The sequence below is a fragment of the Camarhynchus parvulus genome, chromosome 1 (assembly GCF_901933205.1).
Source record: "Camarhynchus parvulus chromosome 1, STF_HiC, whole genome shotgun sequence".
Taxonomy (NCBI): Eukaryota; Metazoa; Chordata; class Aves; order Passeriformes; family Thraupidae; genus Camarhynchus; species Camarhynchus parvulus.
Genome location: NC_044571.1, coordinates 39053977 through 39067169, shown reverse-complemented (window position 1 = coordinate 39067169; position 13193 = coordinate 39053977). Strand labels below are relative to the sequence as shown.

General features: G+C 42.8%; 2 protein-coding genes across 8 annotated transcripts in view; one reads left to right on the top strand and one right to left on the bottom strand.

Annotated features, from left to right (window-relative positions):
• The window catches only part of PCCA (propionyl-CoA carboxylase subunit alpha), a 271373-nt gene extending 270152 nt beyond the window's left edge, over positions 1–1221 (top strand). For 6 of the 7 annotated variants that reach the window (XM_030945325.1, XM_030945350.1, XM_030945359.1 and 3 more), the window contains one exon: positions 703–1221. In XM_030945325.1, the coding sequence (XP_030801185.1) occupies positions 703–771 (69 nt within the window). In that variant the 3' untranslated portion in view covers positions 772–1221. The remainder of the gene's footprint in view (positions 1–702) is intronic. The other variant, XM_030945333.1, reaches the window with a different exon arrangement.
• GGACT (gamma-glutamylamine cyclotransferase) overlaps positions 790–13193 on the bottom strand; it is a 28391-nt gene continuing 15987 nt past the window's right edge. Inside the window, exon 2 of the mRNA XM_030945396.1 lies at positions 790–4055. Within this exon, the coding sequence (XP_030801256.1) occupies positions 3565–4038 (474 nt within the window). The 5' untranslated portion in view covers positions 4039–4055 and the 3' untranslated portion in view covers positions 790–3564. The remainder of the gene's footprint in view (positions 4056–13193) is intronic.

Genomic DNA, 13193 nt, shown 5'->3' with positions numbered 1-13193 from the left:
AAATGAAGGACTAGTGTAAGATGTTTGTGTTTTAAAATTCAGGAATCTGCATGGCAGTATGTAATTCATCTACAGATATAGTTGCACTTATTTTGACAGTGGTAGCCCTTTGCCTAGGTCAGTTATGTTAAAGGATCCCAAATCAGATTTGAATCATCTATCCCAGCTCTCTGGAGATTGAGAGAAACCAAACCCACTTCATGGCGCAGTTCCAAAATTCTATTCTGCTATATTTGAAAACTGTAATTAAAGAAATTGTGTAATATTTCATTGCAACATCCCAACATGAGTATTGAAGAATCAGCCTGTCCTCTATTTAAAACAAATAAACAGCAGTGCAACCAGGTGAAAAACCAGGTGCCATTTCCATTTTAAAAAGTGGCATCTCCAGCTAACATTCAGGTCTTCAAGCAAACCTAATGGTAGGTGCCTGAATACTCTGATGGGGCTGGACACCATTTGCCAGGCACTGGTACTCAAAACTCAGCTGGGCTCTGAGCACTGGAGGTTGAGCACTGAACGTCTCGAGGCCCTGGCAGCACAGGTGGATCTGTGTCCCTGGGGTGTCCTCAGGCTGCTCAGTGGCCACCACCCCGTGCATGCAGACAGAGTGCTCTGTGCAATACAAACCATGGCAGCCAAGCCATTTATCTCACCAGGCTATCAAGGAAGGGCTTAAATTCTGCTGTTTCTGTACCCTAGGTAAAAGCTGTCCACTGCAAAGCTGGGGACACCGTTGGAGAAGAAGATCTGCTGGTGGAACTGGAATGAAAGGTTGCCTCCACACTGTTGAATTAACTAAGCCTTTATTATTTTTATCTGTAAAGTAACATTAAGACAATTCAACACAGAAAACAGACAGTACTCTGCACAAGATTTTATACAGGCATATTTACTGTATCAGTGGTTAAGACAGCAAACACAGATGTTAAATCTTGGCAACAGATCCCAGATTTTTACTTCCAGAAATACTTGTACATAACCTTTGTAATGCTTTGATTTTTCAGGATCAAATAAAATCAATAAAATACCATTTCTGCTTTGAAACAGGAAAAGCCTCTTTTATAAAAAAGAAGAAAACACAACAAAAGCCAAAATCTGATTTGTCTTCTCCACAGCAATGTCCCTGGTTTGAGGCCCCAGTCAGGCTTTACAGAATGGCTGCAAAGAATGAAAAATTAACCACTGAGCAGTTCTCCTTTACTCTGTATAAGTGCTGCACAAGTACCACCAATGCCTTAAATTCTGATCAGATTTATTTTGAATCGGGATATATATTTATTGAATTATTACTTATTAAGTAATAATAAATTATTATATAATTACTTATATTTTAAATATTTCTATATTATTTTATTTTTAATGCTCTGTATAGATTAGATTTAAATTACAGCTTAGAGACTTTATTTTGCCAGTGCAGATATTTGTCATGTATTTTCATTTAAAGTTGTTAAGGGAATTGTCTTCTTATCTTCAACTCCATACTCAATTTCCCCACCCCTATCTTCTTGATGCTGATTGCTGGCTGCCTTTACAGAAGGAGCTGGCACTGTTCTCAGAGTTCTTTAGTGCCCCAAGGTACTGCTAAGAGCACGTGCTGTCCCTCAGACCAGGCCTCCTCCTTAAATGCTTACAGGAAAGGGAGACAAAGGGACCTTGGCCACTGCCCCACAGTGGAATGGGCCTGCTCTCATTTTCTTGCCCAGGATGTGCAGAATCCTGCTACTCCCCAGAAAGAAACCCTCTGGCCAGAGGTGCCTGGGCCCTTTACTGGGAAGGTGAAGGATGAACACAGTTGGTGACAGGGCTGGTGACTCATGTTCAACCAGGAAAGTTTGATTCTGTTTAAAACTTACGACTGAAGAGGCATTCTTCCTGTTATTGAGACACTGCTAATTAATTACATCACATGGCTGAGGGGGAATATGTAGTCCAGGGATCTGCTTGGGGAATTAGTTTATAAAACTCATCAAGATGAGGAAGGAGAGTGTTTGGATAGTACCTGCCTTTCAGGAAAATTAATGTTTTTGCAGTTGGAGAAACTGAGGCAGGCACCCTGCAGATCTCCTTCCAAGTCTCCTTACTGCCATCTTACCCCTTCCTAAAGGAGCACAGTTCAGTCTCTACAGGTTGCCCTAAACAGACAAGTACTGTAAAGAGACACAAGTATTCTACCAGCAAGTTACTTGTTTTGCTTATTGCAGCAACATAAAAGCTTTTCTAGATGAGATGCAGCAGTGCTTGCTACTGCTAAAGTTTAGGCTGATTCCCTACCCCGGATCTCCTCTGGCCATCACAGGGCTACTGGCAGTGAAGCAAAAGTACAATATTGTTCTGAATTGTATCCTTGCTGCATTTGATGGTACTTTGGCTCACTGCATGGCATACAGTGCCTGCTCCCCTCCCTTTGGCAGCTTTACAATCTATCTGTACCAAACACTGCAGCTGAAGAAAAATACAAGGCACAGGAGTGTAACAACAGAAAGCCACGGTTTTTCCAGATTGTACAGAAACCAGCACAGTTGGTTGGGTCAGGGGGACAACAGTCTTCTTTACATATATTTTTCCCAATTCAAATGTTGCAATAATCACAATACAGGTCCTTTGGATATTTTTATAATGTATATACAATTTTTCCCCCCTTAGGAAACTCAGTTTGCATATGGTTGCAAGTTCTGCATTAAAATGCTTTGCAAAAAGTCACCTTGACAGTAAGTGCTCACAATGGCTCCAGTGTAGATTTGCTTTTCCTGGTCCCTAACAGCCCCCAAAACAGACACACACACACACACACACACACACACAGAGGCACACAGACACACCCACCCACCCAAATCCTACAGTCATGCAGTGAACAGAAGGAGAACCCAAAGTGCTTAGAATATAAAATTAAAAATACAGTTTTAAATGTAACTCTCTTATATTCTCTCAGTATTTCTTGACAGTGCCTTTTAAAACTAAACATGGTTCAAAAATACACCTTTCCAGTTCAGAAAAAACCTCATTGCAATGAATAATCTTTAAGAATAATCTTTACATTTTCTCCAGCAATTTCCTATTTGTCTAGAAGCACCAAGTTATCTGATCAGCTTTCCCTGTTTACATGCAGTAGCCTACTAAACCCATTACAAGTAGATATTCAACAGGAGTTGTGCTTTACTTTGCAGACATTTAAATCAGTTTCAAATTTTGTCAATTCAGGGAAAATAAATTAATTCATTCCTCTGCCTTTCACTGACCTCCATTATTAGGCACCAAGGCAAAGGGGGAAGTTGAGGGAATAATTAGACCCCAGACCCAATGTGCACATAGAGTTATTTCACACCTGGTGCAAACCCAGTTACCTGCAGCAGGCTGGGGGGCCAGGATGACACTGCCTGCCTGGGGAGGAGCCTGCAGCTCTGGGCCTACAGGACTTCAACACTAGCGCCAAGGCTCCTGGGTTGGGAAAGTTATGAGAGCTCCTGCATTTTAATAACAAGGCATTACAGCTTTCCTGGAAAGGTTACCGAGCAACACCTGCTTAGCACTATGGCTGCGGCCAGGCCGCGGCACCTCCCGTCTCTATTCCCGGCTCTCCCGTAGGACGTAGGAGAGGCCGTGCTTCCCCGAGGAGTCGTAACTGTCATAGTAGGGAAGCCCGACCCACTCGGGCGGGAAGGTGGCCGTGCTGTACACGAAGCACTCCAGCACACCGTCGGCCGCTGCCCGCGCCTCGCCCGCGCCACCCTTCCCTTCCCACTCCACCACCTGGATCCTCATCAGGGTGCGCTGGTACATGTCTGGGCAGCCTTCGAACTCATCCAGGAACTGCAGCATCTGCTCATCCACAGAGTAAATCTCCCCAGCAATGTGGTGGCCTGTCCCCGGGATGTTCAGCATGTACGGAATATTGTATTTCCCTGCAATCACCAGCGGGTACTTCTCCACCGTGTGGCCCCTTCCTTGGAATTTCGCCAGGCCTTTGGCTGTGTTGGTCATGTGCTTGTAGTTGGGCTGGCCCTTCTTGAGCGTGCCGTAGACGAAGACACGGGCCATGGTACTTGCAAAAGCAGCTGGAAGACAAAGAGGTTCATTACCCACAGGGCCAGTGCCCTGGAGACCCATGGCCCTGCCAAGGCACCTCCTACACAAAAGGCTCTTCTGGCACGTACAAAAGTGATCTCATAGTCCTGTACCACATTTAAGTATCATACTTAATTCAAATGTCTTGAAACTTTTCAGACAACTGCATCAGTGATAAACAGAGACCAGGAGAAAGCCTTTTGCAGTTCTTTGCTGTAACCAAATGACATTCTCTAAGGAATCCCAAACATCAGCCAACACATCCCTGACCCCCAGGAAAAGCTCTAAATCTTTCTTAATTTTTCTCTCTCTCACCTTTATGGGAGCTGTGCTGCAACAAGTGTGTGGTGTCACGGTCAGTGACTCCCCAAAAGCAAAGATGACTCCACCTAGTGTGGAGTCATCTCATGGATGTGCTGGTACATTTGCAATAAAGCCAGCGCCAAGGTCCCACTTTCTGAGTGACAGACAAATGCTGAACAGCAAGCTGTGGGGCCAAGGGAGAAACTGGAAGCCAGGGCTGCTGCCGCCGAGAAACCAGGTAAAGCTGTGTTCTTCCTATCTTCTCCAGACAGACACCCCCAGGTGTTAAATCACCTCAAGTAGCTGGTCTGCACATCTGTGAGCCCCCTCTTGAAAACAGACCCTGAACATCCATTTGCTGTATCTGTGAGCATGAAACACTCAAAATTGGTTTAAATGGGGTAAAAGACTGGCTTTACTGAAACATAATGGGGGGGGGGGGAAGGTACCTTCATAGTTCCTGCATTACTTTTTCACACTGTGCTGTGTTTGTCCTCCATCATTTCTGTAGGGTAGAGGCAGCTCTAGCACTGTGATGTCTTCCTACATTTTACCTGTGGTCACTGACTGGGCAGAGCCTGCCTCATCCACAGTCATAGGCCTGGGCCAGACACCCAACATCAGAGGAGCCTGTGCAGCTCCTCTTGGCAAGAGTGTTATTAAATAATGTATTTCAAGTTTGAGAAATATTTAAAAACAGACTGGAAGTAGAAATTTAAACTATTTTCTGCAATTTACTCTGATTTTAGTAAACTGTTAGGTTTGGCCAGTTATCCTAAAGGGTGTGTTGCTGGCTGAGAACAGTGTCATTTAAAAATCCTCAGTAGCCAAGCAATTTCCCCTTTGGTGAAGCAAACAGTTTTTCTCTGTATCAAAATACAGCTTTCCAAGCAAAAACAGTGTGTGCCTTCATTTACTGGCAAACTGCTTTCACTTAGGGGAATAAGAACACACTGATTTTTCCCCTGTATTTTATCAGATATACTTCAGAGTAATTTATCCTTCATTACATAAATGAGCTTTTTTCTTGGATGCAGCTCATTCCCTCACAATAAAAAGAGCATTAATATTCAGTCGGCCCGAGTCTCTTTTATAAGAAAAATCATTACCTTTCAGATTGTGTTTTGAATAACAAACACAGATCCTTCAGGAAGAAACTTGTCCCAGTGGGGATTGAGAAAGGATCAGAGTTAAGCATTGAAACATGCAATTAATTCCCATTAGGGGATTAGGGCACTCGTGTTCACTTTGAATCAGAAAAATGAATTGTGAATTAAATTGTTCACAACCAAGAGGTTACTTGTCAGAGTTAATAAGTTAAAAAATAAAAAGGGAAACCTAAAACGCACATAAAAAGCTCTATAGTGAGTGGTGCATCTGTAAGGAAAAGGTATGCTTCATTAAACAAAAGCCCTGTCCCTACTGTACAGCTGGAGATAAGCTTCCAAAAAGTTCAGAGCGAAGAGTGTCACCATTTCCTGAAACTGCTGAAAACAACTTCCCTGTTTCTGATGGCACAGCAGCTGGCTGTTGGGAAACATCACCCATTTAAAGAAAGGCACCCATCATCCCAGTGCAGAATTCAACAGCAACAAAGGAACTTGCTAACCCAGGTTTGGGCAAGTGTTTCTGATTTAGCCTTTGAGCAGATTGATTCAGCAGGCAGTACAAACAGAGATGGAGTGGGAAGCTGAAGTTTCAGCCACAGCTCCCTGTGGTACAGTGCCCCTGTCACTCACGCTGGATGGGCTGAGAAAATGACTTTTCCTTCTATTAAAAAAAAACCAACAACAAAGCAAAGCCCAGCCCTCTAGCCAAGGAGGGATTGAAATAAACTTGGTAATAACATTTCCTGATCACTGCTCCATATAAATAAGACATACAATTTGCTGCACAATAAATCTGGTCTCCAGTGTGCTGTGCTGCAGAAAGGCTGTAGATGTATTAGCATCACTTAAAGCACTCGCAAATCCTGGGCTTTTAAAAGAGTTTTAGCCACCTTGTGGCAGGAGGGCACAGAGCAGAATTGTATTTGAGGGTCATTTCACACTGCTTCCACTACGCAGCTGAAAAGAGTTACAGATGGCACCTCCTTGCTGAATCACCAACAAGAAGTTGCCTTTTCTCACTTAATCCAGTTTGACACTTCTTACCTTCATTAAACCACCTGAGAGGAAAAGAAAACCCACCAAAAACCAAACAAAACCTGCCCAGACTTATATGGAATATTAGCTGCCAGGACAAAACAAACCCATTCAGAAAGTACTTTCATGAAATATTCATACCGGAATCATGAAATTTTAATGGCATGGAGAAACACGAATGAAATTTGTATGTCATCTTGGCAAACTCTTTATTTTAGCTATGAAAGATGACCTGCCAGATCGCTTGTGGGATCTGTAACCAGTTGCTTCATCAGGCAAGATGCAAAGATCAGAAAATACAGGAACTGTTTTAGCATCACACAGGTAGGTGGTGCTGGGTGAAAAGTGCCTCACAACTGGTGCTAGCCAGGAGCCCGGGTGCTACTCACCATTAGTGCTGGTAGGGCAGCAGCACTGCATCCACATCCACCCTCAACACCAATGGAGCTCTGGGTCAGGGCTTTGGTTCTCCAGGCACAACAGCTTGAGCAGGGTGAAGAAGGGTGGGTAGCCATGGGGCCAGTCGCTGGCTCACTCACCCTGCACTTGCAGATGAAGCTGCAACCAGGCTCTTTGCTCTCAACTTGTGCCCAAAACAAGACCTTGCTCCCCAAGTGGCAGCAGCAGCTTTGGCAAAAACCACCACCTTTTTTTTTTTTTCCCACAATCCAGACAATTACAGCACTCTAAAAGCTTCTTTTAAAAATTAAGCATGGCCTTAGAGCTGTGCATTACACTGGCTCCAGGGCTGTTTGCAATCATGCTCTCAGTGGGTTTGGGAGAAGAAGTTTCAACAAAATAAAACCTAACTCAGAAAGTATCCATTTCTCTCACTCCATACAGTAACATTATTTTCCCTTGAGAAAAATTCTCTGCATTGGCTCTGTGACCAGATATAGTTACACATTAATTCTTCAGAAGTTTCTTAAAAACTGTAGGAAACAGGTGAAAAAACAAAATGCCTTGAACTTTAAACTTGAGCCCAGTCTGTTTGAATGAAGGGAGTTTTAAGGTCACTCTTCACTCAATGCTAACTTTCAAGAAGGACTAACATGCCAGAGAGGACTCCTGGGACCGCATCCTGTTGGTCCTTTGATGCTTTCATTTTGTTGCTTGCTATTTTCTTTATAGCACAGACAAGGGCTTCCTGCCTGGGCCGACCCCTTCCCAACCTTGCTGAATACCTCGGAAAAAGTTTATGGCAAGACACCTTTCTTACATTAACCAGAGAGGCACCAGAGAAACGATGGCTCCTTTGAATTCAAGAGGTTATGGTCTCCTCGCAGCGGTCACCCGCTCTGAAACCGTGAGGCGCTGGTTTGTGAAAACAAACAAGAGTATTGGAGTAACCAGGGCCATGCTGGGGCTACTGGGCACTACCTGAAACTCCACTTAAACTTCTTTGCAGATTCTTTTAATTTCTTCCTTGGATAACTCACATCCCCAAACCAACACTGCTGTGCTTAAACTGGAGTATCTTGTGAGTGTCTGCCAGGAGGCAGAGTGAGGATGCCCTTGGGACAGGCATCAATCAGAGCACTGCTCATGTGCTTTGTACCCCTTTGTCATCAAAAATATTTGCCTTTTGTCTGTTTGAAAACATTCCAAATAACTTTCCACTGTACTGCATAGAGAAAATGCATTAGATTAGTTTTTATTGCTTACAGAAAGAGTTTAATTCCCAAAGTGAGACCTTTTAGAAGGTCTCAAAGGGACAAACAGATAAAACCACCACATGCAAAAAGATGATGGGGATGGAATGCAGAACATATGCTGGACACAACATTAGACTGATTAACAGGCTAAATTTCTGGAGAGTGCAGAGACAGGAGGGGATTGCCAGCACATCAGGACAAGAAAAGGTGGATGACACAACCAGAAGTTCGGTGCATGTGGACAAACTGAGTTGAGAGGAAGGAGGGGAAAGCTGTCACCTCAAGAGAAAATTATGTAAGTATTGACTGTTTTGTTCTAACATTAAGTCACATTGTACAAGTTTCACTGAAATCTTTGGACCTCAATTCAGAAACCTGTGGACTACAAAACTGTTTAGAAAGAGCTCAGGGCAGAGCACTGATTCCAGAACTGTTTTACTTTGGCCAAGAATGAACCAGCAGGAGCTTAAATAGGAGCTGATGAGATGGGGCATAATCACCCACAAATATGGGTAAAGGTTTTAAGAAGTGACAGTTGATTCTCTGCATACATGAACATGTAGCCAGCCAAAATCTTTTGCACAGAATCATTAACATGGATAGGAACAGCCTTCTAATTGTAAGAACAGAGAGGCATAAGAACAACCATAACAAATGACCCCTAAAAAGCTTGAGGGCCAAGTGCCCTCTATCTTAGGGTGATCAACAACAAGATACCTCAGCATCACAGCACAAGAACAGGGCAAGGCAACATTGATGCATTTCCAGAGTTGGGTCCAGACCCTCCCCAAGTCAAAGTGATGAGCATTGAGCATTGTGCTGTGCAGAAGCCTTGTCTCCTGTGAGCTCTCACGCCTGTTTTTGTGTCAGCAATGGCAGCAGCACGGAAGGCAGCCCAAGGCAGCGACTGCACGTGTGTGCATGAGGCCAGATCACTGTGGGATCTTTCCCTGATGCCTGCTTGCTTCATCTTCCTGATTCAGGGGGCTCTGTGCACCTCCTCAGTGCCACCAGATACTTTTCCAGTGTTTACTCTCTTGATGGCTGACAAGTCTACATATATTTACCAAACCAAGCGGCACTCTTCACTGATTCTCCTATGGTTTTCTACATAGGGAAACTATATCTGAAAGATTTAAGAACAGACAAACCATGAATTTATACAGGGAGAAAAACCATGTCTCCTCCTTTGTTCACACTCCATTCTCCTCATGCCTTTTTGAGTGCTATTGAGCAACACACTGATGTTTCAGAAGAACATTGCAATACCTCAAACATCTTAGTCGTGAGTGCCAACTGAGGTGTGTTTACTGAAAATGAATAAACAGTGTGGAATCCTTGAAAACTGGAAATCTTGAAAACTCGTTCAAACTATCATGGATGCTACAGTTATTCTTGTCTTAGAGAAAGGCAAGAGACCAGATGGCTTCTCAAAATCCCACTCAAGCATGGAGGGTCCTTACAATGCAGTTTTGTGTACACTACAATTAATTTAAATTATCTACACAAAATATCTTTGCACTTTTAGCATAGGTGTTTACAGTGTTGTAGCTACACAAAAGTAAGGAAAAAAAAACAACTCACAAGAATGGAGCATATGCTTTAAATGCCAGACTGCTGTTACAGGAGAAAAGTAGAAAAACAACTTTTGATAGGGCAGTCCTGTTTATGCCATGGTGAATTTGAAATGGTTTCCATCATTGAGATGCAGAACAGAGCCCAGAGTTTCAAACCGCCGACATCCTGAAACTCGGGACAGAGCCTGCAGCTTGGATGGGTTCCCTGCAGGGTCAGCACATTAATTTACATGCCAATACCCAGAGCGGTCAGCTCCTGTTTTGAGAAGATCATCCCGGCCTGTGGAACACGGCAAACACTTGGAGTACCTAAGCATGGGAATGTATTTTCCTACACTGAAAGGATGGCGAGAGAGAGAACGGGAAGCAAGAAAAGATGGGGTCTTGTGTGGGATCGTGAGGTGCCTTTCCACAAAGGAAATGAGGGAACAGCTGCACAATGATCCTCTGTGATGAGGGGAGAGGTGCCCAGGTCATGGCCCAGCACCGTCCCTTGGGAGTGCGACCGAGCCTGGAAGGGAGATGTTTATAAAGCCCCATTGTTGAGCAAAAGCATCCTCCCACTGGCAAGGGCCTGTGGCTTGGGAAGCCTTTGCTCCTGCTCTGTGGATGTGCCATGGCAGGGGCTGCAGGCAGGATAAGCTCTACCCAGGAGAGACCCAGTGGGGCCTCCTGGGCCCCACTGTGTGGCTGGCCAGGAGGGCCAGTAGCTGGACATCCTGACAGAATAGAGGAGGCCACTCCAGCCAGCAGCTCCACAGGCAGTAGCAGGATGTCTCCCTGGGATGAGTCAAGGTGCCTGAGCCCTGCAGCACCATGTGGAAGGGTCACTGCAATACAATTCTACTCAAACCTTGCTAAAAACCAAAGGAGAGCACAGATGTTCAGGGAACAAAATGTGCTCTGCTAAATGAGCCAAACAGAAAAATCCAGGTATGTATCTGGGAACATTAGTGTACATTTTACTGTAGTATTTTTCCTCCAGAAATGGCTGCATACTCCAATCCAGCATGGACTAGCTACTAAAACACAAACCTTTGACTGATGTAGCAGAAATTAAACATCAGAAAAACTCAAAAGACTGGTTTTTTTCAACACATAATTCCTGGGAAACTATGGGCTGCCTTAAAGGGTCAAAGAAAGGCAATTCACATGCATTTGCTGCAACCACATATACACACGCAAGGATTTTCTACACAGAGGCATGCTTTGCTTGTGAAGTGTTAGTGGCCACCAGAAAAGGAGAGAGGAGGGTTAAAATCAGCTGTACTGGAGGAGCCACCGGATCTAAATGCAAACACAATTTTAAATGTTCCACCAGAAATGGTACAGATAGCATGGGATAAGAGCCAAGGACATTTGCTCTGAAGCAGGGTCACAGAAATTTTGTGAAGTTCAGAAGGAGTAGTGGACAATAAAGTATATCCATACACACAGAAGTTACACTAACAATAATGCTTTTTCATTTGTGTGTATAGGTAGCAACAGAAGGAGGAGAGGCCCTCCTTGACATTTACAGGACCAGAGCTGAGGTTACTAAAGGTGCATAGAAGCTTTTTTTTTTTCTTTAAGAAGGAAGCCTTATTCTTTCAGTCTATGAATCAAATTTGTGGAAGAGCATAATATTTAATATGGGATACTGGTACAAAATAAATCAGCTCAGTGGGCTGTCCGGGGAAGTGGTGGAGCCACCATCCCTGGAGGTATTTAAAAGATGTGCAGATGTGGTGCTCAGGGACGTGGTTTAGTGATGGAGTTGGCAGTGCTGGGTTAACAGCTGGGACTCCATCTTAAAGACCTTTTACCAAATTAAGTGATTTTGTGATTCTGTTCTAATTCACTGCAGTTATTTTATTTGTCTTACTAATTAAATGTATATGCAAGTCTTACATTAGTAAGCTATCTGGGTAGTTTTATTTAACAAAAAGATTTTTAAAGTGAATTTCAGCTTGTAACTTAATACAAGTCACAAATAAAAACCCAGTCCATATCTCAGCAACCTATCTCTTCCACCATTTTCTAATATAATAAAAGGCAAGAAGATACAAACCAAAACAGGACATCAAATGAAAACTACAAAGAACTACAAACAGATGTTCAGAATTAACTTCAATCCCACTGAGGCAGATCACTCCTCTTTAGAAATTAGTAACAAGTTTACTACAGAACAAGTAAGTCACAGATCATCATGAGAAGAGAATTAATGAGTTATTTCAACTGTCCTAGTCTTGATTTTTGCTCTCTAAGAATGACTTGCAAATTCCTGCAATGAAGTCTGAAACATGCCTCATGTCCTTCTTCAACAGGGAATGCATCCTTATCCCAAAGTAAATATACTTACTGGCCTCCTCTCTTCTACACAGAAGAAACAAATACATATTCTGGGGACATCCAAAATAGACTGAAATTACACTTAGCAAGGCACCGGAGTATTTGGTTTCAAATCCATAAGATATACTGACCAAACTCAAATATCTTCCTGCCTGGTAGAGTCAAAGCAAGATAATAAATCTCCAATTTGTATGTGTCCTATAAAATTAAATGTTTATTTTCTGGTAAAGAGTGGTTTGGTCTCTGATGCAGAAACAGGTTTTACAGCCTAATGCAAAATTTAGCACAGGTCTGTAAGACCTGTATTTACTGAAAAATGAGGAAAACCAGCTACATAACCCCTTAAATCTTCTCATGGAGCCACAAGAGTCTCACAATAATTACTGATGGAAATAATTCCCTATTTCTACATATACATTTGCAATTGCACATAAAAGCTATTTTGGTTTTATGATGACATGTAGAATTTACTCTAATTCAAGGTCTCCTTGCCAGTTCTCCCTCCAGAATGCTTGGACGGAAGCTTTAATGAAGGGCATCTTATAGCAGGGGTAAGACTGTTACAGGATTACATAATATTGATCTTAATTTATATGAGTCAATAATTAACAAATAAAATATTTACATAAATGAAAATGGCTTTATACATGCTCTGCAGCCTCTCTTCAGTGACCTTTGAGAAAGAATTTCTGATAGTAGCTTCATAGAGAAAGAAGAACAGAATTAAGTGCTGGAAGTAAATGAGAAGGGGATTAATATGCAATGTGGTTTTGAATGCAAAAAAGCCAGGCCAGGGTCATTAAACAACTTACTCTGACAAGGATAACACAGTGAGCTTGGAGTTCATTATTTAATAATCTGTGAAAACATCTCCAGACCAAGTCATAGGGAAGAACTGTCTATGAACAAGGAGTAAATTAGGGGAAGATTATAATGGACTACATTAAAATAAGAAGTGATAAGCACAGACAAAAGTTATCAGTCATATTCCTCAGGAATCAGTGTTGTTTTAGTTCTTAGTCATCATACTACAGTCATTAGCTGTGTGCCTACCACATCTGTGTGTGACGCATCCAGAAAAGCATCATGTCATGCTACAGCCACATGAGATGGCCTAA